This window comes from Microcaecilia unicolor, chromosome 10 (assembly GCF_901765095.1).
Source record: "Microcaecilia unicolor chromosome 10, aMicUni1.1, whole genome shotgun sequence".
In the NCBI taxonomy this organism is placed as follows: Eukaryota; Metazoa; Chordata; class Amphibia; order Gymnophiona; family Siphonopidae; genus Microcaecilia; species Microcaecilia unicolor.
The window spans coordinates 80,080,906-80,104,768 of record NC_044040.1 but is presented as its reverse complement, the minus strand read 5'-3'; the positions used below and the strand labels follow the sequence as shown (position 1 = coordinate 80,104,768).

Below are 23,863 nucleotides of genomic sequence, written 5' to 3'. Positions count from 1 at the left end.
GCTAGCTGTTAATATAGTGGAATATTTATTGAACATGTATGCATGTAATTTACAGAGAGTGGGACTGGTGTATTAAAAAAACCATGCTGACTTTAATGTATATATTAAAGATAGCACTGTGCACACAGAGTCAAGCTATGCATTAAAGCACATTCTAACAGCCATGGTAAATTGGTAGTACCGTAACAACATATTCAATTATTTAGATTGGCATGCAAAAGGAGAGGGACGCGATGAGTTATTTAGCCAGTATTGGGCAATTTTCAAGTAGCCTATATATTTGTTAAGCACAAGGGCACTTTAAATGACACTATTTTATGCTAATTTATTTTCTTAAGTAGCATTAAGTATGCTCCTTAAAAGCACCTGCTTACTTTTCACACGCTGTTTTGAACAGGTGGCTGAAAAGGGGAAGTTAGTATGCGTGATTTTGAAAATGTTATAAATGAATGCTGTTTTCCTTCTGGACCTAAATTTGCTGTTAAGAATGCCTACTCATCAAGGCTCCCTGTTAGCTGTGGGGTGGAAGGGGGAAGGCTTCAATCCTGAGTTTTTGAGTTTTCAGTCATGAGGTGCAGGCAGGTCCCTGGGAGTATTCCAGAACTGCCTGCCTGTATCTTGCTGTTGAAAACAAAATATTAAAACTACTCTACCCCCCAACTCCCCGGGAAGGAACACAGGTAGTGTGGAGTTCCGTACAACCTAGAGCAATGGTGTTCAATGCACGGTCTGGGGAGCCAAAGGCAGCCCCTGGAGACCTCTGGGGTGGGCCCCATTATCTTTGGGGTGTTTTATTTTTCTCCTTTTATGCTACTCTGCCTCTCTACCCAGGTTCAGGACAGAAAGGGTAAAATGGATGAGGAGGAAGAGCTGCATGCTTGAAGGACAAGGCATTTCTTAAATAAAAGAGAATGCATTTGGAAATGCTCACAACCTTGAGGATACCATCCAATGAAATTTGAAGATAGGCTAGTGGAGATGGATGTCATTGACACACTGGTCAGCAGTGTTGTGGCCCCACATGGGAAGATACTTGGTGGCTTTCAGCTCATTAGATTGCAAAGTGCCCCCAGCTTAAAAATAAACAAAGACCACTGACCTTGAGGGAACATTGTTATTCCTGATTCATCTGAAAGTACATGCACTGTTAGAGGCCTTTGCATACGTTTAGGTGGGCTGAGGAGACAAGATTTGAGACAGGGCAGTTTAGATGCAGTAATCCATTTTCATTCTGCGAGATTTCTTAAAAAATTGTCCTTTGTGCTCCTGTGCAATGAAATATAACAACTGACATCAAAGAGCCATTAGTTCAGGATATACAGCACCATGGGGAGTATGGCATTAGAGCACTATTGCACCTGTGTAGTGGATTTTCAGATATTGGAAACCTGATTTGATTTCCAAAGGCAGAATGGTGGAAGCAGAGGTGGAGGAAGTTGTTACTTTTACCCTGCCCGATTGCTGTGATCTTTTATTTTTTTGTCTTGCCCTCCTCCCCAATATCTCTTCTCTAATACTCTACCAGTTAACTTAAGGATGGAGGGGTGTAGCCTTGTCCCCATAGTATCACTGTTACAACATCCCCAGGAAACAGTGCGATTGTGGTGTCCATTTCAAGGGATGTTTTACTGCAGCCTTAATTTAAGCATGCATGGATTATTGTCCTGACACGTACCATTGCAAATTTGTGAGATTACCTTAGCTTCAAACTTGCTGTAAATTAGTGCATTGGCCTTTTAATTGGTCACAGCACTTTAACGTTTGGTTTAAGAGTGCCAAAACACTAATTTGAAAAAAATAAAAACCATGCCTCCTGTTTGAGGTGTTATTGCAGCGTACAGTGGAGTGGCAGTATTCTGTCACCCTGATGGGATTTGGGGAGTCACTCCAAAAGCAGGGATTGGGTGCGGCCCAGACCAAATTTATACTACTAGCAATGATAATTTTGAAGAAGTGTATATTAAGGGTGTGGGTTGTTGAGGAGCCCCTGGACCTGGAGTCGTGGAAGTCATGTATGGTAGAAATGGGTAGTTGGGTAAGCATGACATATAAATTTGCTACTGCCCTGAGACTTCGCCAATACCGAGATCTTTGGGGAAGAACTCAAGCTCTGTTCTCACAACAATGCTCCAAACCTGGATAGTAGAGTCTGTGTGTAGTTTGGGGAACTCACTGGGGAGGGGGAGTGGGGAATGGAAGGGGGAGGGGAGGGGGGTAACAGGGAGGAAAGGGGTAATAAGTAAAATGCTGTGGAGATCAGATAGATATAAAGTTATTATATGTTGTTGTATAAAGAGTTTTATTATGACTGTACAGGTTCTGTTATGTTGGAGACATATGCTGTATGGTGACTGACTCCTCACGTAATAAAAATATTTAAAAAAAAAAAAAAAAAATTTGGCTGGATGTAATGCATTCTATACACTGCCTTGGGTGACTCTCTTTATAAAGGTAGTTAATAAATCCCAATAAATAAATAAAGGAATGCTCATTGCAGTAAAAGAAAAGAATCTCTGGGAATGTGTTTTCAGCAGTGATAAAAAAATATGTTAAAGTAGAAACAGAAGCTAATGCACTAGAAAAATATAAAATTATAAAAAATGTAGTAGTCTTCCTTTCAGTGGGAGAGAGGGATTGATCTTGATTACTCAGATAAATGGTAATTTTGCTGCAATTAACAGGCACTGCTGCTTCAAAATTACCAGCACAGGACAAGTAAAAGTCAAGTCATTTTGAGTAGACATGATTTACTAGCCCCACACAAGTCTTTTCCTTCTTGGTAGTTTTTTTTTCTTTTTTCTTTCCACTTTTTCTTTCAGCTTTCATTGCTAGCAGTGTGCTCCAGGGGTATCATTTCTTCACTCATGACTGGTAAACTGGGTGGGAGCAAGTGCTGTTGTGTATAAACATAATATCTTTGTAAAGGTTAGACCAGCCTTGGGCTCTTCTTGGTATTTTACAAGAGCGTCTTAGATTTTTTACTTCCATTCGATGGTGCTTTCTAGTCAGATTAATGTTCATGTCCTGTCTGAACCATATAGAAAATGTAGACAAAGAAAGCCTCCATTGGCAAGCCTAATACAAGCGTTTTTCACTGTAGTTTCCCAAAATAAAGATGTCTGTAGGCATGAAAATAAAATTATAGAAGCTATTACGGCTGACATATGTATTTACAGACTCATCCATAGGATAGTTCTAGATAAAAGGTATTTCAAAGATGAAAATACATTAGGTATATAAGGGTCAATTTCTGAAGTTACTTGACTTTGGGTTGTAGGTTCCTAATTCTTCCTCTTTGAAAATTGAATAGGTTGAGCTACTAAATACCTAATGTACCGAAATGTAATTCATCTTGAGCTGCTTACTGAAAAAGGTGTGAGAAACATCCAAATAATAAGTAAATAAAGGAGCTGCAGATTCAGAAGTTAGGGTGGAGAAAAACAAATAACATACTATACTGATTTTCCTTACTAGGCACCAAACTTATAAGGCAGTGGAGGAGTGGCCTAGTGGTTAGGGTGGTGGACTTTGGTCCTGGGGAACTGAGGACCTGAGTTTGATTCCCACTTCAGGAACAGGCAGCTCCTTGTGACTCTGGGCAAGTCACTTAACCCTCCATTGCCCCATGCAGTGGCGTAGCTACGTGGGGCCTGAGGGGGCCGGGGCCCCCGCAGATTCACCCCAGGACCCCCCTCCCGGCGAACCCGCCCCCGCCGCTGCCTACCTTTACTTTTGCTGGCGGGGGATCCCACTCCCCGCCAGCCGACGTCTTCTCAGTACTTCCTGCTCTTCAATTTGTTTGCTGACGTCCTGCACGTAATTGTACGTGCAGGACGTCAGACTCAGAGAACAGTTCTGTTCTCTGAGTCTGACGTCCTGCACGTACAACGTGCAGGACGTCAGCAAACAAATTGAAGAGCGGGAAGCGACTAAGAAGAAGACGTCGGCTGGCGGGGAGTGGGATCCCCCGCCAGCAAAAGTAAAGGTAGGCGGCAGCGGCGGCGGGTTCGCGGCGGGAGGGGGGGGCGGCAATGTCGGCGGTGGGGGGGCGGCGCCGGGGGGAGGGCTAAAATGTGCCCCCTCCCCCCGGGCTCTGGACCCCTCTCCCACGGAAGGCTGGCTACGCCCCTGGCCCCATGTAAGCCGCATTGAGCCTGCCATGAGTGGGAAAGCGCGGGGTACAAATGTAACAAAAAACAAACAAAAAAAAATCTAGGTGCCCATATTTACGCACTTCTTGTGCCTGTAAATATATAGAATAGTAGCACTTATGCCCATAAGTGTACATGTACCTGTGAAAGTGCCAGCAAAGCAGGTAAGCTCTGTTTGTAATGGCACATGTAACTTACATAACATGTAAATGCAAGGGGGCTTATACACAGGCGGGGCTACCACTTATCTGTGTAATTCAGAGAATAATGTAAGTCAGTGGTTCTTAAGCCTGTCCTGGGGGACCACCAGCCAGCCAGATTTTCAGGATATCCCTAATGAATATGCATAATTATGTCTTAGATTATTGTACATCAACTATAAGTTATTCACAAAAATACCTTTATTAACTTTAATAGAAAGTCTTACAAAAGTCATACATTTAAAACAAACCCACCAGATGCCTGAGCTGAGTTCAAATTTGCCCAGTGTAGTAGTATACCCTTTAAATCAACCCTACCCTCTCTGATTCTCCAGCCATAATGTCCTTATCTACAGTTGATTGTCCATTTAGGCTATAATCCTTAAAGAGCACTAGAAATTCAGTGGCAGTGTCACTGACCTCAATCACTGCCTCTCCAAGACCTGCTGTTATTGTTCTGGTATTATTATCCTGCTGCTTCTCCTCTGACAAACATTCCACTTCAAAGAGGGGAGAAAGTTTTAATGCTTTACAACTTCTGGTGTTTTCTCTGCTGGCAAAAATCCTTCCTGCTCTGTTTCGGTTGGTGCTTTGAATATTCTACAGCAGATTTCATTAGTCTCTTCATTAGAGAATATGCATGAGACAGTTTTGCATGCCTGCCACCTCCATGATGTGCAGATCTTTCATGCATATTCATTAGGGATAGCCTGAAAGTTAAACTAACTGGTGGTTCCCCAGGACAGGTTTGAGAATCACTCCTGTAACTTACATGTGTTCCTGTCACATTTAAGCGTCTGCATTTATACCAGTTCTGTGACTGGTGTAACTGTGGGCACATACAAGTTAGGTAATTTGATACCAGGTTATGCTAGTATTCTAACTGCAGGGGGCGTGCCCAGTATTTCTTACACAGTTAATGCTCAGACAGTAAAGTTGCCAAGCATGATCTGAATTGCAGATTATGGGAGACTTATTTAACTTCATTTCTTTTCATATTTTTCAAGTGCATTGATTCCTGTTTCTACTTTTAACTTTTTAAAACATTGTTTCTAGAGACACAGTTCCAGAGAGTCTTTATATGTTTAAAAGATGTTTCTATTCTGTGCATTATTACATTCCTAAGCAACTCATAATGAAAACAATATAAGTATTTAATGAGAGACTCCTGAGAAAATTAAAGCGTCATAAGATAGGAGGCAGTGTTCTGTTGTGGATTAGGAATTGATTATTGGACAGAAAACCGAGGGTAGGTTAAATGGCCTTTTTCTCAATGGAGGAGGGTGAATAGTGGAGTGCAGCAGGGATCTGTACTGGGACTATAACATATTTATAAATGATATGGAAATTGGAATGACAAGTGAGATGACAAAACTATTCAAAGTTGTCAAAACACAAGCGGATTGTGAAAAATTGCAGGAAGATCTTAGGAAACCAGAAGACTGGGCATCCAGATGGCAGATGAAATTTAATGTAGACAGTTGCAAATTGATTCACATTGGAAAGAATAATCCAAATCATAGTTATGTGATATTAGGTCCACCTTGGGAGTCAGCATCAAAGAAAAAGATCTAGGTGTCATTGTAGAAAATATGCTGAAATCGTCTGCCCAGTGTGCGGTGGCCAAAAAAACAAATGGGATGCTAGGAATTATTACGGAAGGGATGATATGTACGACCAAAAATACTATAATGTTTTTGTATCACACTCCATGGTGCGACCTCACCTTGAGTATTGCATTTAATTCTGGTCACTGTATCTCATGAAAGGTATAATGGAGTTAGAAAAGGTTCAAAGAAGATCAACCAAAATGGTAAAGGGGATAGAAATCCTTTCATATGAGGAAAGGCTAAAGAAATTAGAGCTTTCTGCTTGGAAAAGAGGTGACTGAGGGTGATATGATTAAGGTCTACAAAATCCTGAGTGGCGTAGAATGGGTAAAAGAGAATCAATTTTTTACTCTTTCAAAAAGTACAAAGACTAGGAGACACTCAATGAAGTTACATGGAAATACTTTAAAAAAGAAATAGGAGGAAATATTTTTCCATTCAACGAATAGTTAAGCTCTGGAACTCATTGCCTGAGGATGTGGTAACAGTGGTTAGCAAATCTGGATTTTAAAAAGGTATGGACAAGTTCCTGGAGGAAAAGTCCATAGTCTTCTATTGAGTTAAGTAGTAGTAGTAGTAGTAGTAGATAGACTGGGGAAGTCACTGCTTGCTCTGAGATTGGCAGTGTGGAATGTTGCTACTAATTGGGTTTCTGCCAGGTACTTGTGACCTGGATTGGCCTCTGTTGGAAGCAGGACACTGGGCTAGATGGTCCATTGGTCTGACCCAGTATGGATAGTCTTACTAAGCTGCAGTAAGTGCTACCGCACACTTACTACAGCTTGAAATGGTCTACCAGGGGACGCGCTCAGGCATCCTGCAGGAAAAACCAAATTGGCACAGGCTAATATGCATGCTATGAATTTTTTAATATTTTGTTCTTGGAGGGGGCTTAGGGAGTGGAGAGTGGGCATTCATGTGTTAGTTAATGCATCTACATTACCACGTGCTAACTAGTTAGCGCAGGATTACCACATGAGCACATACTGCCTACAAAATAGGTGTTGGTAAGTGCATTCGTGCTAATGTCAACATATGGATATTATTTATTTATTGCATTTGTATCCCATATTATCCCACCTCTTTGCAGGCTCAATGTGACTTACAATTCTTCATGGATGCTGGAGGTAGAAGAGAACATACAATTGGTTTTACAGAGGGTTTTGGGTTACATGGTGGTGAAGTACATGATGGTTTTAAAGCAAAAGACATAAAAGAACATTTCTGGATATATTAGAGATACATGAAATACATGATATTTTTAAAGCAAAAGACATTAAAGAACATTTCTGGATATATTAGAGAGAGTGCAGTTATACGTGTTAATCTTTATGATATATTTTCCCAAAGAGATAAGTTTTCAGTAGTTTGCAGAAGTTGGTCAATTCATAGACCGTTTTCAGGTTGCGTGGCAGCGCGTTCCAGAGCTGTGTGCTTGTATACGAAAAGGTTGATGCATGCATTGATTTGTATTTCAAGCCTTTGCACTTGGGAGGATGAAGGTTAAGGAATGTGCGAGAAGATTTTTTTGCGTTTCTGGGTGGTAGTTCTTTTAGGTCTGACATATATGCTGGGGCGTCACCATGGATGATTTTATGGACTAGGGTACAAAGTTTGAATGTGATACGTTCTTTGAGTGGGAGCCAGTGCAGTTTTTCACGTAGGGGTTTTGTGCTTTTGTATTTTGGTTTGCCGAATATTAGTCTGGCTGCCGTGTTCTGGGCTGTCTGGAGTTTTTTTAAGTATTTGCTCTTTGCAGCCATCGTAAAGTGAGTTACAATAGTCCAGATGACTAAGTACCAATGATTGTACCAGGTTGCGGAAGACATTCCGTGGAAAAAATGGTCTGATTCTTTTTAGTTTCCACATTGAATGAAACATCTTTTTAGTTATGTTTTTTGTGTGATTCTCAAGTGTTAGGTGTCGGTCGATGGTGACTCCAAGAATTTTTAGGGTATCCAAAATTGGTAGACTTAGTTTAGGTGTGTTGATGGTGGTGAATTCATTCGTCTTGTATTGCGAGGTGAGTACTAGGCATTGTTTTTTTTCTGCGTTGAGTTTCAGTTTAAATGCATCTGCCCAGGAGTTCATGATATGTAGGCTTTGGTTGATTTCATGAGAGATTTCTCTTAGATCTTGTTTGAGTGGAATATAAATCGTTACATCATCAGCATATATATATGGGTTTAGATTCTGATTCGATAGTAGTTTAGCCAAAGGTGTCATCATTAGGTTGAATATGGTTGGTGAGAGGGGAGATCCCTGTGGAACTCCGCATTCAGGTGTCCATGTAGCTGATGTAGTCGAATTTGATGTCACTTGATATGAGCAAGTGGTTAGGAATCCCTTAAACCAATTTAGAACGTTGCCTCCAAGTCCGAAGTATTCGAGGATGTGTAATAAGATTCCATGGTCGACCATGTCAAATGCGCTTGACATGTCGAATTGTAACAGTAGTATGTTGTTGCCATTTGCTATCAATTGTTTGAATTTGGTCAGGAGCGTAACTAGTACGGTTTCAGTACTGTGATTAGAGCGAAATCCTGACTGAGAATCATGTAGTATTGAGACCATTTAGTGTTAGTTAATATAAAGTTTGTGTCATGATCAAATTTGTGTGTTATGATGTCTAATGTGAGATTTGGCGAATTTTTTAAGTGTTTGTGAAACAAGGTCTTCTGGTAGTGTAGTAAATTCAGTCCAGATCCTGTCTGCTGGGTAAACTCCGGGGTCTGGTTCTAGGCACTCTAGGAGTGTAGTGTATTCGATTGGGCTGACAGGTATTTTGAGTCGCAGTTGTATGATTTTCTCCTTAAAGTATTTCGCCAGATCGTCAGCTTCTGGTATGTCTTTGTTGTTGTTAGTGACTGGAGTGTTATCTAATAATTTATTCACAAGTTGGAAGAGTTTGTGTGTGTCTTTGTAATTTGGTCCGACTTCAGTTTTGTAGTATTGTCTTTTGGTTTGTCTTATGGTATATTTGTATTTCCTTCGGAGTTGCTTCCAAGCGTTAAGAGCGGGATCGTCTTTCTTTTTATTCCATGCACGTTCTAGTTTCCTGACTTGTGTTTTGAGTTTTTTCAGTTCTTCGTTGAACCATGGTATTGAGTTCTTTCTGTGCGATGTTCTGGTTTGGATTGGAGCAATGTTGTCTAATATTAATTTACATCTATTATCCCATTTTGAGAGGAATTGGATTGTGTCTGTCTTTATTGTCCATCCGTCAGTGTAGATCTGTTGCCAGAGTATAACCGGATCTATTTTTCCTCTTGTGGTGTAAGTTCTTGGTGGTTGTTTGCTAGGTATGTCTTTCATTCTCCATTGGAGGGTGATATGTGCTTTGTAATGGTCTGACCACAGTATAGGTGACCATTTAGTGTTAGTTAATATAAAGTTTGCGTCATGATCAAATTTGTGTGTTATGATGTCTAATGTGTGCCCTTTTTTGTGTGTTGGTTGCGTGTTTGGACCTTGTAGATCCTATAATTGTAGGAACTCTTTGAAGTCTCGGGTGCTTGTTGTGGTGAGATCTTCCAGGTGTAGGTTAATATCTCCTATTATTATGAGGTTAGAGGAAGAGATACAGGTGTTTGAGATAAAGTCCATAAAGTGTGTTTGGCTATCTCACCAGTTGCCTGGTGGTCTGTAGAGTATAACTGCGTTAAGGTGTTCCTGCAGATTTGGGTGGCTGATTTTTATGGAGGCAATTTCGAGTTGTGGCAGTATGGATTCAGCTGTGTTTATGATGTTGAACTCAGCTTTGTATATTATGGCTATTCCTCCTCCTCTTTTCCCGTTTCTTGTCCAGTGTGTAATTTTGTATCCTGGTGGGCATAATTCTAGGATTATAGGATCTTGAAGGTTGTGGACCCAGGTTTCAGTGATAAATAGGAAGTCAAGGTTGTCAGCAGTGATCCAGGCTGTTATGGTCTCTGTTTTGGTTACTGCTGATCTGCCATTTACGTATCCTATTAGGATTGAGTGGTAAGGTTCAAATCGGGACGTTGATGTTTTAATTTTTATTAGTTGCCTGTTTTCCTGGTATTTAGTTTTGTTATTTCCTTTCTTCCCTTTCTGTTGGTTATTACCATATATATTATTTTTTCCTTTTAGTTGATTGTTGTTCTTTTGTTCTGGTGGGTTATGCATGAATTGTCTGTAAGATGCGTGTGTAGTAGGCAAATTGGTGTTTGTGTTAGGAATGGTCCATGCATAATGTATAATGGGGAGGAAGTAGATTATCATAATCAGTTTGTTGGTATTCATGTTGGTTGTTGTACTGAGGTCTGTGATGTGTATTTAAATTTAGATTGCAGGTAGTAGCAGTTTGTGTTTCCTTATGGAATTATTAGATGTCTGACAGGTTAATTATAAAGTATTTAAAAATAGCATATAAAAGTAGGCATTTAAGAACGTTTGGAAGCAAAGCAATTTGAAAGGTTTTAGCATGTGTTTAAAGGTAACAAGGCAATTAGAGCATTTAAATTGGCATTAAACATTTAAGTGAGAGGTAGGTCATTTATAATGCAAGGCACTATAGGCATTTATAGGCAAGGCATTGAAAGCAAAGCAATCGGAAAACTTTGAGGTGCATTTGAGAGTAGCAGTGCGGCTGAAACATTTAAGTTGGCCCGGTTCTTAGGGTCTCTTACTACAATATTTTCATAAACAGAGTAGTAGTTTGATTTGAGTGTCTATGCATGGGATTTATCACAAGACCTTTTGCTATAGCGTTTCAACAAGCAAACAAAGAGTTAACGAGTTTATCACAAAAGTTTTTGCTATAGTGTTTCAACAAGCAATCTAAGAGTTTTGCTATAGTGTTTCAACAAGCAATCTAGGAGTTAACCTGTGCGGGCAGAGAGGTTTTTGCTAAAGTATTTGCTATAGTGTTTCAACAAGCAAACTAAGAGTTAACCTGTACAGGCAGAGAGGTCTGGAGCTGCATTCCACCAACTGCTTTCCTGTAATCTGGTCCCCTGGTACTTCCGATGTGCTTGGATGACTTGCAGTCCGATACTCTGGTGTGTGCTTGCTTGGTGTATTGTCTTTTTCCTCTTACTGCTACTCTGTACGTTCGGCGGCTGATTCCCCTGTCGTTTCTGTCTTCCTGGCACAACGAGATTTCGGAGGTCTCTCCAGTGTGCTGGGCCCAGGTCGTAGGAGCATAGCCTCGTGGTGGGCCTTCGTTGGGCGGTCTTGGGCTTGTTTCGATCGTCGGTCCCCAGCCGCTCTCCTCTCCCTCCTCTCTGTGATCGAATGGCAGGATGGGGTCTGGGTGTTGATTCGGGGCCGCGTCTCAGTCGGCCGTCGCAGTTCGAGTCATCTAGCGGCCGGGTGGTGATCTTGTGGGAGAGGCCTCGTTTGCGGATTCCAGCAGGATCGGTCGCGATTTCAATCTCTGGGTTTCTCTCCAGGTGCCCTCACTCCACGCCTCCCAGGAGTGCGATCCTTTGAGAGGGGGTTTCCCACCTCTTCGTTTGTGACAAGGTCGCTCTGACCGTAGTCTCCTTGTGACCTGGTTCTCGGTCTCGGACTCGTGGTTATTCCCGGCGGTCTGCGCTCGGTCCCGTTTGCTCCGACGACTCTCGCTCAGTGCTCTCTTGGGATGTAATTCTTTTCGTGAGGAGATATTCCACCTCCTCGTGAATCGTGGGCTGCTGTGATCGCGATCTTCGACAGATCCCAGCGATCTTCAGCAGAGTTCCCCGCTTGGTGTCCGATCAGGTCACCGAGTCTGCAGGCCAGCTAAAAAGCACACGTTAATTAATACAAAAAAAGGGAAAATCAGCCATTTTACTGCTGCAGTAAAAATGGCCTTAGTGTGCGGGAAAAACCCATGTAAGGGCACGCTGAGGCCACATTTTACCACACTTTAGTAAAAGCGATGCCTAAGTTAAGACAAGACTAAAGTGAGGATTCTGTTATTACTTCCATCCAGTTTTGATTATGCCTCATGTAGGAGGCACATTGTTTTCAATTGATGTTTGGACTCACTTAAATCGCACCTCTGCATTACTTGCCATGTTATCAGTTAATGCTTCTTATCTAGCTCTGTGTTAACTATTAGCTGTAAGATGGAGGTCCCATACATTCCTGAGCTCATGGTATATTTGACAGTCATTGCAGCAATTAGTAAACGCAGTCAAGCTGTACTAAGGGGGTCTTTTACTAAAGCTTAGCTCGAGTTATCTGCAGCAGGGCCCATTTTATTCCTATGGGCCCTGCTGCAGATAATTCGAGCTAAGCTTTAGTAAAATACCTCCTAAGTGTTAATGTGTGTTAATTTCCATGTTAACTGCTTATGGCACTTTAGTAAATAGGGATTTTGACACCAACTATAAGTCTACGCAAATGAATTGTGGGCCTCAGTTTAATTTAAGCTTTTAGGTTCCTAAATTAAGGGAAATATTTTTGGTGACTAATCCACTACCTGCAGTATCTTGTGTCAATAAATTACCTGCAGAGAAAGCAGGTGCAAAGAGCCAGATTCTATAAATGATGCTCAGAAATGGGCATTGAAAAAGATCGTCACTAAGCCTTTATAGAATCACACTTAGCACTGATTCCTGCACCCTATCTTTGGGCGCCAGACTTACGTCTGCTGAACCCTGTTGTAAATGCTGGCACCCAGTAACAACACGCAGAAGTTTTTGGGCCCCTGACATGCCCATGCCCCTCCAATGGCCACACTCCCTGTTCAGTTGTGTGCTATGGGATTTGGGCACCCAGCGTTATAGAATATTGCACAGCCACAAATCCCAGTCGGTGCCAATTAGCATCAGTAATTGGCTGTTAGTATCCATTTATTTCTTGTTAGCCAATTAAAATGCACGTGCATGTTGGCAGCGTGCCCAAATTTGGGTGCCCAAATCTGGGCGCCATATATAGAATCTGGGGGAATGTGTGCAGGTAATGTTTTCCTTTGGCAATGTTGAAAACAAAAGTACCTGTGTACTTTTGCTTTGATTATGATCATAGTTAAAAAGCACCTAGAGAGTTTGCACCTATGCACCTAGTTTTGATTAATTACCTCTAAGTATCTAACCTTTATACCTCTGCCCCTATTTTTGCCCCCTTTTTAGTCACCTAAATGTAAGATCCTAGTAGTAGGCTTCTAAATAGCGATGCTTAGCCCTAATCACATAAGAACATAAGACTAACCATACTGGGTCAGACCAATGGTCTATCTAGCCCAGTATCCTGTTTCTAACAGTGGCCAATCCAGGTCACAAGTACCTGTTAGAAATCCAATTAGTAGCAACATTCCATGCTACCAATCCCGGAGCAAGCAGTGACTTCCTCCATGTTCATCTCAGTAACAGACTATGGACTTTTCCTCCAGGAACTTGTCCAAACCTATTTGAAACCCATGTACACTAACCGCCATTACCACATCCTCAGACAAGGAGTTCCAGAGCTTAACTATTCTTTGAGTGAAAAAATATTTCCTCCTATTTGTTTTAAAAGTATTTCCATGAAATTTCATTGAGTTTTACCTGGTCTTTGTACTTTTTGAAAAAGTGAAAAATTGATTCACTTTCCATTCTACACCACACAGGATTTTGTAGACCTGAATTCTATCCCACTTCAGCCATCTCTTTTCCAAGCTGAAGAGCCCTAAGGTCTTTAGCCTTTCCTCCTATGAGAGGAGTTCCATCCCCTTTACCATTTTGATTGCTCTTCTTTGAACCTTCCAAAGAGACCGATTTAGATTGAGAGTTAGACGCCTAAACCCTTTGAACATGGACCTTTGAGGGTTTTTTTTTTTTAACTGACCCCAGAACTCATCTTGATTTGTCATGGATATATAATGTGAAATCTATTTGCATAGCTGATTTCATCCCAAATGTAGCAGGTTGTAAAACTGTTAAACTTGCTACTTCTAAAGATCATACTCTTCTGGGGAGGACAACATTTAAAGCTCTTTCTCTGGCTGAAAAGGCAGTTCACCTGTGGGAAATTGAGGCTTTGAATGTTGCCCAACGTGTCCGTGAATAAACATTTACGTATTGTTCAATAGCATGAGTATGTTTGCTCACAGACTGAGGTGTCCCAGAGGCACAGAGACATTGGAAATGGGAAAGAATATTGCAGTGGACAAATTAACCACAGAGAAACAGGCACACAATTCTAAGTAATGTAATTTTAGGTATTAATAGCAGGTGGCTTTGCTTTCACTATTGCTGCAAACCCTGCTGATTAAAATTACCCATTACAGTTTGCTTTAACTCTTATTGCCTCCTTAGTAGCTTGGAGTACAGGAGGTGTTTGGTGGTTAGAATTGTGAGATGAGAACTGCTGATGTTTCATATGACCTTAGGCAAGTCACTTAGGGCCCCTTTTACTAAACTGTGGTAAAAGGGGCCCTGCGCTAGTGGCAATGCGAGTTTTTGCTGCGCACGGAGTCCCTTTTTACCGCAGTGGGTAAAAAAAATGATGGAAAAAAAATGGCTGTGCGGTAAGTTCACACTTGCCTTGCAGCCATTTCAGGGAGAAGCACGTGCTGCCATCCATTGCACACTGCCCGATTATCTCCGGGTAACCCCCTGCAGAAATATCTTTTAAATATTTCTGGTAGTGCCGGAAATGGTGTGTGCTGGAGGTGGAACTACCACAGGCACCTGCATTGGGCCAGCAGTAGTTCTGAGTGGCCGCGCAGCAACCCTTTAGTGAAAGGGTCCCTTAGACTCCTGTCTGATTAAACCCCACTGAGCTGGCCGGCTGCCAATGTCCAGCAGCACCTAACCGGGTATTGCCGCTGAATATTAGCTCTCACTGGCCATTCCCTAACTATCTAGGTTAGGAGTGGTCCGGGGACGAGTTTGGGCATAACCACTACTTAGCCATTTACCCATAAATTCTATATATGGTGACTGAAGTTGCTTGTGCAATTTGGCCATGCAGCCAAATTGTACAAGCAACTTAATTGTTTAACAAGCCAGTCAGCACTACTGGTTGGCTATTATCAGCACTAATTGGCACTAATTAGAATTTACGCACGCAACTTTCTAAACATATTGTGTAAAGTGGTGCACGTAAATTCTATTGCATGGATCTGAAAAGGGAGCGTGGTGGTGGGAGGGTCATGGGCATTCCTAAACATTACGCACACTGTTATAGAATATGCCCGATCCACGCCTAAGTTAGTCGCAGGCATTTACACCAGACTTTAGTTGACGGAAATGGTTGCACCTAAATTTTAGTCATGGGAGTGGATGCTACAAGTATTCTATAAACCAACCACACCTAACTTTAGGCGAGGTTTATAGAATAGAGCTAAGCGTGGTTTTTTTTCACTAATTGGCTAAGTAAGCAGATAAAGTAAGGACAGAAAAAAATGCTGCCTTAAGTTTATCTGCCGAGTTAACCGGTCACCACTCCGAATATCAACTGGTGCCCTGTTACCTTGGGAGTTGCCGCACTAACCTATATATTCAATGCTGGAGGGGAGGGTGAACTGAAAGTTACGTGCATGCCTGTCGCATTTAGGCGCCAATATCAGGTTATGCTAGTATTCTATAATGGAACATAGGCGCCTTGGTTCCTTTATAGAATAGACACCTATTACATGGCCTTAATAGACTAGAGTCCTATTGCGTACAATTAGATCTCCCCATTAATCTTCGCTTGCCTCAGATACTATTTAGACTCTACTGTATGAATGTAACACACCTTCAACTACTACTGAGAAGGTGTGAGCCAGCTCTGAAATAAATCCTTGCTCTCTTAAATGTTATTTAATTGGCATCTTGTTGTGACTGCTTACACTGGTTTATACTTATTTCATTCCCCTGGCTGTTCATTTTTAGAGTCATTAATGCAGGGAAGAGCACACATAATGAAGACCAAGCAAGCTGTGAAGTGATATTTGTGAAGAAAAAGCCTGGTATCCATGGCACACCAAACAAAAACTCAACAAAAAGGAGGTCATCCCTGCCAAATGGAGAAGGAATGCAGGTGAAGGAAAGCCCAGTAAGCAACACTTTAATCCTATCCTCTGACATTTTAGCAATTATAAAACTCAATGTTTTGTGAGACTGAATGGGAGGAGGCCCAGGAATACCAGGAAATGGTATTTCTTTGTAGAAGCAGCAATGTGTGCATGGAGCAGCTTCCTGAAGAAAGTGTTGGGGTACTACTTGTATTTGAGTTCAGGGAAGCATGGCATACGCAAAGATAGCCCTTGATTGTGAAAAAATGAGGTTAAAACTGTAGATCAGTGTAGGAAGCAATTCCTTGACTATAGGAACAACTTTTTTCTTGAAATTTCCCTGTAAGTGCTTGGTTACATATGGGAATAATAAGTATATTTTTGTAGATCCATCTCATTTAGAACTTTTTCTTTCTGATAAACCTATACTTCAAGGGTTATTCATTGGGTAATTTAAAGAAAGTATATTTTGTTTTTCCTGCCCATGGTCCTTTATGTTTGATTACGTTGGGTTATTTCTTTCTCAGACGCTAGTATATTCAGGTTTCTGAGATGTGGACTAGATGACTTATTTTTTCCTATGTGAAAGGTCCCCTTTCCTTTCCATTTTTTTTAAATGTTGTGTATCTTTTGCCTGATTGTGTTTGAAAATAATGTATTAGAAATAATAATTAAAAAAAAACCCTGTAGATCAGGTAGCTTATTGCATTAAGTAGGGGAGGAAAGGTGGACTAGATGGGCATTGTGATTATTTGCTGCCACATGCTTTAATTTTGTGTAATGTAAATTCTCTAAATTCAAAGGGTGAATAGAAACTTCAGAAGAGTACATTAGTCATATTTCAGCAAATCAAGTATTTACTTGCTGGGGAAAACTTGATGGAAGCATGTAGGCTAAGGATACACAGATGGGAATAGCTTAGAGGAGGGACAGTGGAACACCTTTGAAACTGGAGAGGCCATACAAACCAATCAGACTTCTATGATCTGTGCCCTGAAAATGGCAAGGACAAATCAAGGACAGGTATACATATAAAGTATCATGTATAATGAGTTTATCTTGTTGGGCAGACTGGATGGACCGTACAGGTCTTTATCTGCCGTCATCTACTATGTTACTATCTCTGGTCCACTCCCTAACTCTCTAGTTGCTAATGCAGTGTGGGGCAAAATATTGGTAGATCCATGCATGGCCCAACCTGTTTCGAGGCCTGTGGTTTAGAAAATATGGACAGGCCATATGCACACTTAAAAGAAAATGCATATATATATATTAATAAAAAGGAGAAAACCAATGGAGTTAAAGCAGATGGCAGGAAAGAGATCGCAAAGAATAGGAGTGGCTGATACTCTGTGGCATCTTATCTGGTTAAAGGTGTAACTGGTTAAGTCAGCGCTGCTGAATACATCAACAACAAACTTGATATACTGCTAAGGGCCTTCGCATAATGATATCCAGGTATGTTATCTCTGTCCTGATATTCGTGTGGCCTGGTTTAACTGGTTATCTTTATCTGGATAATGCTGAATTTTGTTTAAAATATAACCATGCAGCTGTCATGCCTCCAATCCCTTCTTGTTGTAACTGGTTAACTTTTGACCAGACGAGTTCTCTGGTCAAAACTTAACCAGTCTGTGGTCCTGAAAATGTAAAATTGAGTATGTCTAGTTAATTAAGGAAGTTAACTGGATAAATCATGTGTATATCACCCCAAACTGTTTAAATGACTAACCAGGCGATATTCAGCCCACCGCAGTTGGTGGGTTTAAGCCTCTAACAGCCACAGGCTGAATTAGACCCAGGTATTCAATGCCGGGCAATGTCTGGGCACTGGCATTGGATATCCAAGTTCTCAGTGGGCCCAAAGTTAAGCAGGTGCTGGCCAATATTCAAAGCTGGTCTCTGCATACCTAACCGGGCAAGATAAGGCAGCTGTTTGTGCGGTATTATCTTTCCAGATCCGCCTTGACTCCATCCTCAAACCGCTCTGGCACTAATTGAACAGTGGTGTAGTGGTCAGATGGAATATTTAGTGGAACTGCCCTCTTAAACCCCCTTAAATTTAGAAAGTTAGAGCAGTCTCGGTGTAATACTGTGGTTCTCAATCCAATTCATAGGGCACACCCAACCAATTAGGTTTTACGGGTATTAAAAATGAATATGCATAAAACAGATTGTTTACACTGTCTCCATTGTATATTTATTGAGGGATATCCTGAAAATCTGCCTAACAGGCTGTGTCCCATGAAAACCACTAGTGTAACAGCTGTTGTAAGAAGGCAACCAACATAAGCAAAACATATTGAATTTGATATTCAGTGGGATATACGCCTGTTAAAGATATCCATATAGTCTGGCTGATGGTGACCTGTTTTAAGAGGGTAGTTACTAACATACGCTAAAAGAATAGCATATGAATTTATCCAAGTAACACATGTTAAACAGCAAAATCTTATGTTATATACCCATAACCAATGTAATGGTAGAGCAATTCAAGCTAAGTAATAATGAGACACAAAGCATGCAAATTCATGCAAAGCACCAGTTTTATTGTGTATACTGAATAAATGTATACTGAATAATATAACTGATGTTTAACCTTGCAAACTGTGTTATTTATGGAAAGATATATTTCCTTTCTAGAGTCATTGGACCCAGTCATCAGTGCTGATGAGACAAGGGTACATTTATGGATAATATAGCAGAGAAGGGAACAAGAAGATCCTTGAACACTCTCCAAAACAATTACATTATCCTTTTTGGTAAAGATGCAACATGAAAGTTCCTGGCTGAGAAGGCATGCACTTGGAAAGCAGTAGTAGCAGAAATCAAGACTTAGGAGGGAAACTCAGGACGATCAAATAAAGTGAACATTGATACCAGGACTACAAGCATGGAATTAGGGATAAGATAGCCAGAGTATGGTGATACCAGATCAAGATGGGAGGCAGCAGGCCTTGTTCTTAATAGCTGACCAGACTGGAGAAAAATCTCTATGGTATCATGGGTCCAGAAGCCATCTTTTGGATCATGGAGGACCTAGATATTGAAAAGACATCAAATCAGTAATAACGCAAAACAAGGTTGTTAGTCTTAGATGGTCACTTTGCTTGTTGGCTGCTAAGGGTGGGGTAGACCCCTTCCTCAGGAGTTGGGCAGATAGGTGGTACCCTTTTTCCCAGGATTGGGGTAGCCTTAGAAGGTGCCAGCCAACAACTGCCGTATATGTATGCACAATACCTATGCACTCCTTGTTCTTTCTTGCCAAAGAATGCAAACATACACCTCCAGACAGGACTGTACAAGCAGAAGTGGCTGAGTAATGCCACCCTGATTGAGTCTCATATTCCTGACATGACACTGAGTCCCACACGCAGTCCTGGAATGAATAAATAGTTTTGAGTTAGAGAAACCAAGAGAGTTGATGCTAACAGTTCCTGCTATCAGAGACATTCTCCTAGCCTCTTAGAGTTAACTAAACTGGCATGTGGGGATGATCTTCCTGTACTGATCATTGAGGTCCATGCACCCCCATCACATCCTCTGTTTATTATTTATGCTTATTAAAATTTGCTATATTGCTTGGCTTCAGCAGGTCAAAGTGGTGTACATAATATATAAAATTATAAAATAATGAAAAGAACTCCATGTAAGATAGAAAAGACCTTACCATTCTCTTTGAGACTAAAAAATCCCCAAAACAAAACATATAAATTCAACATCCCTGCAGAAAAATTTCATCCAGCCCATTCAAACTTCTGGAACCTGTATGCCAAATTCCTGAATAAACAAATGTGGCTTTAACAATCTCTTAAATTTTTTCAAGCAAAGTCCTGCTTATGTTAAAGCAGAAAGTCTATTCCATAACCTAGATACTAACCAAAAAAGCATCACACATGATTTCCCAACATGCCTTTGAAACAGAAGAAATGACCAAGCAATAGTCATTCAAAGATCTTAAGGCCCTCCCTCGAACATATGGAATAGCCATAGAAGCCAGATATAAAGAAGGCTGCTCATAGTAACCCTTATGAGCCAATACTATTAACTTAAAGTTACTCCTGTAATGAATTGGGAGCCAATGATATTGTAAGAACAGGGAAGTCACTTGGTCAAACTTATATGCATTACACAAAAGTCATATGGCAGCATTCTGCAATATTTGCAGTCTTCTCATATTTAATTCAGATATACCTGCATATATCACATCTCCATTGTCAAGCGAGATATTAAAAGAGCATGGATCAAAGTGTGTAAGGCTGCTTCATCCAAAAAGTTTTTTAATAAACATATTTGATAAAGTACAAAGAAGCCTTTTTTTAACTACTGCAGAAATGTTCTGTAAACATTAGCCAGTAATTTATCAAATTTTCTAAATATTTAAAAATATCCAATAGTGTTATTGGCCTTCCAAACAATATTGGAGTTAGCGAAGGATGATCTAAATGTCCTGTAGTCCAAGATGCTGTAGTTTTTGCAGTGTTCAAAACTAATCTGTGCTTAGTGATCCATCCAGAAACAGCATCTGAACAATTTTGAGGTAAGCCTGGAACTTTTGCTAGTAAAAGCATATCATCAGCGTAACAATGAGCATTTATTCCAGAATCTTGAATAATGGTGATTAAGGGGCTCATAAAGATGTTAAACAAAATTGGTACTCTGCATTCTAAGGAAAGACATTTAGATGTTGAGATAGGTGAATTCCTTCAAAAAGGCGGTAAATAAATAAAATAGGTGTTGTCACTTCAAAATGTGATTGTTAAGAGAAACACACCATTTTAAAACCATACCCCACTGACCTCTATTAATTCCAAGCATTTATAGAGCAAAGCAAGCTGACCACCCTGTGGTGCTGAGGCAACAGTACATAGAAAGATTGAAATACAAAATGTTTAGGGGGGTGCTTGTATCTGACAGCGTTCAAACAGATAGAAAAGGTGATGACAAAAGCCAGAAGGATCTTTAGCTCCATAGAGAGAGGTCAGCAGAAAAAAGGAGACAATAGTGCTTCTGTTAAAGTCTCTGGTGAGACCTCATTTGGAGTACTGTGTACATTTCTGGAAACCCCACTGTCAAAATGGAGTCAGTCCAGCAGGCGGCTACTAAAATGTGGTCTGCATAAGAACATATAAATTGCTTTATTAGGTCAGACAAAAAGTTCATCTAGTCTAGTATCCTGTTTCCAGCAGTGACCAATCCAGATCATAATTCCAAGAAGTAGCAAGATTCCATGCTACTAACTCCAGGGGGATAAGCAGTGGTTTTCCTAAATCTACCTTGATAAGTTTATAAACTTTACCTTAAGGAACACGTCCAAACCTTTTTTAAACTCAGCTAAGCTAACTGCTTTTATCACATCCTCCAGCAACAAGTTCCAGACCTTATCTATGTGTTGGGTGGGAAAATATTGATTTAAAAGTATTACTATGTAACTTTATAAAAAGTCTCCTAGTCTTTGTACTTTTTGAAACATTAAACAATTGATTCTCCATTCTAATCCACTCAGAACTGTATAGACTGCTATCATATCCGCCCTCAGCTGTTTTTTCTCCAAGCTCAAGAGCCCACTTCTTTAGCTTTTCCTCATATGAGCATATGGGGACTGACTTTAAAAATCTCGATAAATTTCCTTTGGAAGAAAGGTGAGAGACAGGAGGTGTGACGGAGATATTTACCTCCTGCCATAAAGGCACAGGAGACTCTGGAACAAAGGGGTCATAGCCTGAAGGTGAAAGGAGATAGACTCAGAAGTAATTTAAGGACATATTTATTTACTAAAAGGGTGGTGAATTAATAGAACAGCCTCCCAGTGGAGGTTGTGGAGACTAGGACTGGCTGAATTCAAGAAATCATGGGAAAAGCACAGAAGATGGAGAGAAAGGTATTATAGAACTTGGCATGCATTAGCAGACTGGATAGGTCATATGGTCTTTTTTTTTATTTTATTTTTATTAATATTTATTTTTACATTACAAGATTAACTTGCAAGCTGCAATACAGAGAAAATCAAAATATAAGAAAATATCCATCATAAGTTATTATATATGCTCTCTTTCTTAGACCACAAATAAAGAGGAAAAATAGTGAGAGGGGGAGTATTACAGATGAGGAGATCATTAATTATAACAAAAAATAAAAAGGAAAAATGTCTAGCCGGAATATTCCATCCTATTCAAATTCTTAATCACTTATCATTCAAACTTAGAGTCTATTTGGTTATTCTTTTCATTTCCAAAAAATGTTGCTCCAAGTGCCTTAAATCAGGCTCATTTTCAAAGCACTTAGCCTTCCAAAGTTCCATAGGTTTCTATGGAACTTTGGAAGGCTAAGTGCTTTGAAAATATGCCTGCTAGTCACTTGCCTGCCTGGTGTGAATGTGGCGGACCTCACGCGTCACCTAGACAGGATTTTAGATAGTGTTGGGAAGGAGCCATCTATCTAGGTACAATGACATAGGAAAATGTAGGAGGCAGGTTCTGGAAGCCAAATTTAGGCTCCTAGGTAGAAAACTAAAATTCAGATCCTCCAGGGTAGCGTTTTCAGAAATGCTCCCTGTTCCACACATAGGGCCAAAGAGACAGGAAGAGAAATTTTTTTCCTTCTATCTTGTGTTGTCTTTGTAATATCTGGATATATCCATATTCTAGAACCACAGAAAATCTTTGTCGAATTCTTAAAATACAGCTTTAATACTGCATTTAAGTCTTGCTCAAATACGAATGATGCAATTAAGGTTCGTCGTAATTTAACTTCTGATATTGATTGATCTAGTAAAGCAGTAATATCATGAACTCCTAATTCAGAAACATTTTCTAAAGGCAGACGTTCTGGAATTTCGAGTCCAACTCCAGGTCGAGGCATTTGAGAAAGGTAATAAATTTTGTTTAATGGAGGAATAGCCTCGGAGGGAAATCGGAGAATCTCTGTTAAGTATTTTTTGAAGAAATGTGACGCATTCATTCCTTCCGACATCCGAAAATTCAGGAGTCTCAAATTTAACCGTCTATTAAAATTTTCTATTTGTTCTATTTTACGTGATGTCAAAAGTTTATCCTTAACCAAAAGTTCAGTAGTAGTTCTTATGTTTGAAACCTCAGATTGCAATTGAGAAATTTGGTTAAGCGATTCTTGTTTTACATTGTCAGTAGATAAAATTAAAGCTTCAACTTTACTTACGAGAAGAGATGTGTCTCGGGTAGTTTTTGTAACTATTGTAGATAATTCTTGTATCACTCCCCAAATAGTTTCTAAAGTTGGCACCAAGGGAGTTTTATGCTCCACAATCACTTCATCTGCAGCCTGGGTAGTGCCGCTGTCACGTCTGTGGCCGTGACCACCCTCAGACTTACCTTGTTCCTGGGGGTCAACTTCCTAGCTGGCTCCTGTTTCTTCTGTCTGTCCTTTCTGAGCTAGCTCTGGCTCTCTGTGCTGGCTGCATCCAGCAGCATGACACTAATTGCCTCACTATACTGCACCTGTGGGTGTTGCCTGGGTTAGCTCTCTCTCTCTCTCTCTCTCTGTGTGCTGGCTGCTTCCAGCATGACTCTAATTGCTTCACTACACTACACCTGGGTGTGGAAAGCCTCTCTGTGTTTCACTGTGCTTTCTGCCTTCTCTGTGGTTTGTGCCTGAACAGCCTCCATAGTTACTTAGAGATTGCTGCAGCTGTGTCTCTGGTGTTGAAGGGCTTTATTAATCACTTAGAGACTGCAGCCTTTGCCTTTGCATCGTTTAAGGTCCCTGGTTTGCTAGAGTGCTCTGTGCACTGCTACATTCTCTAGTTCCTAGTGTTTGCCTAGTTAGCTTGGGCACTGCTCTGCTTGTTAGCTTGTGTACAGCTTCTCGGTCTCCTGAGTTTAGCCTCTGGTTTTCCCCGGTGGGGTTTCCTTGGGTTCTGGAGCTTCAGCCCTAGTCTTTCCTTTGCCAGTTCTCCTTGTTACTGGAGCTCCAGCCCTAGTCTTGCTATTG

The 23,863-nt window shown here is 40.7% G+C and overlaps 1 protein-coding gene across 1 annotated transcript in view; it reads left to right on the top strand.

Annotated features, from left to right (window-relative positions):
- PPM1H (protein phosphatase, Mg2+/Mn2+ dependent 1H) overlaps positions 1 to 23,863 on the top strand; it is a 407,312-nt gene that overhangs the window by 170,071 nt on the left and 213,378 nt on the right. Inside the window, 1 exon segment of the mRNA XM_030216868.1 lies at positions 15,774 to 15,936. Within this exon segment, the coding sequence (XP_030072728.1) occupies positions 15,774 to 15,936 (163 nt within the window).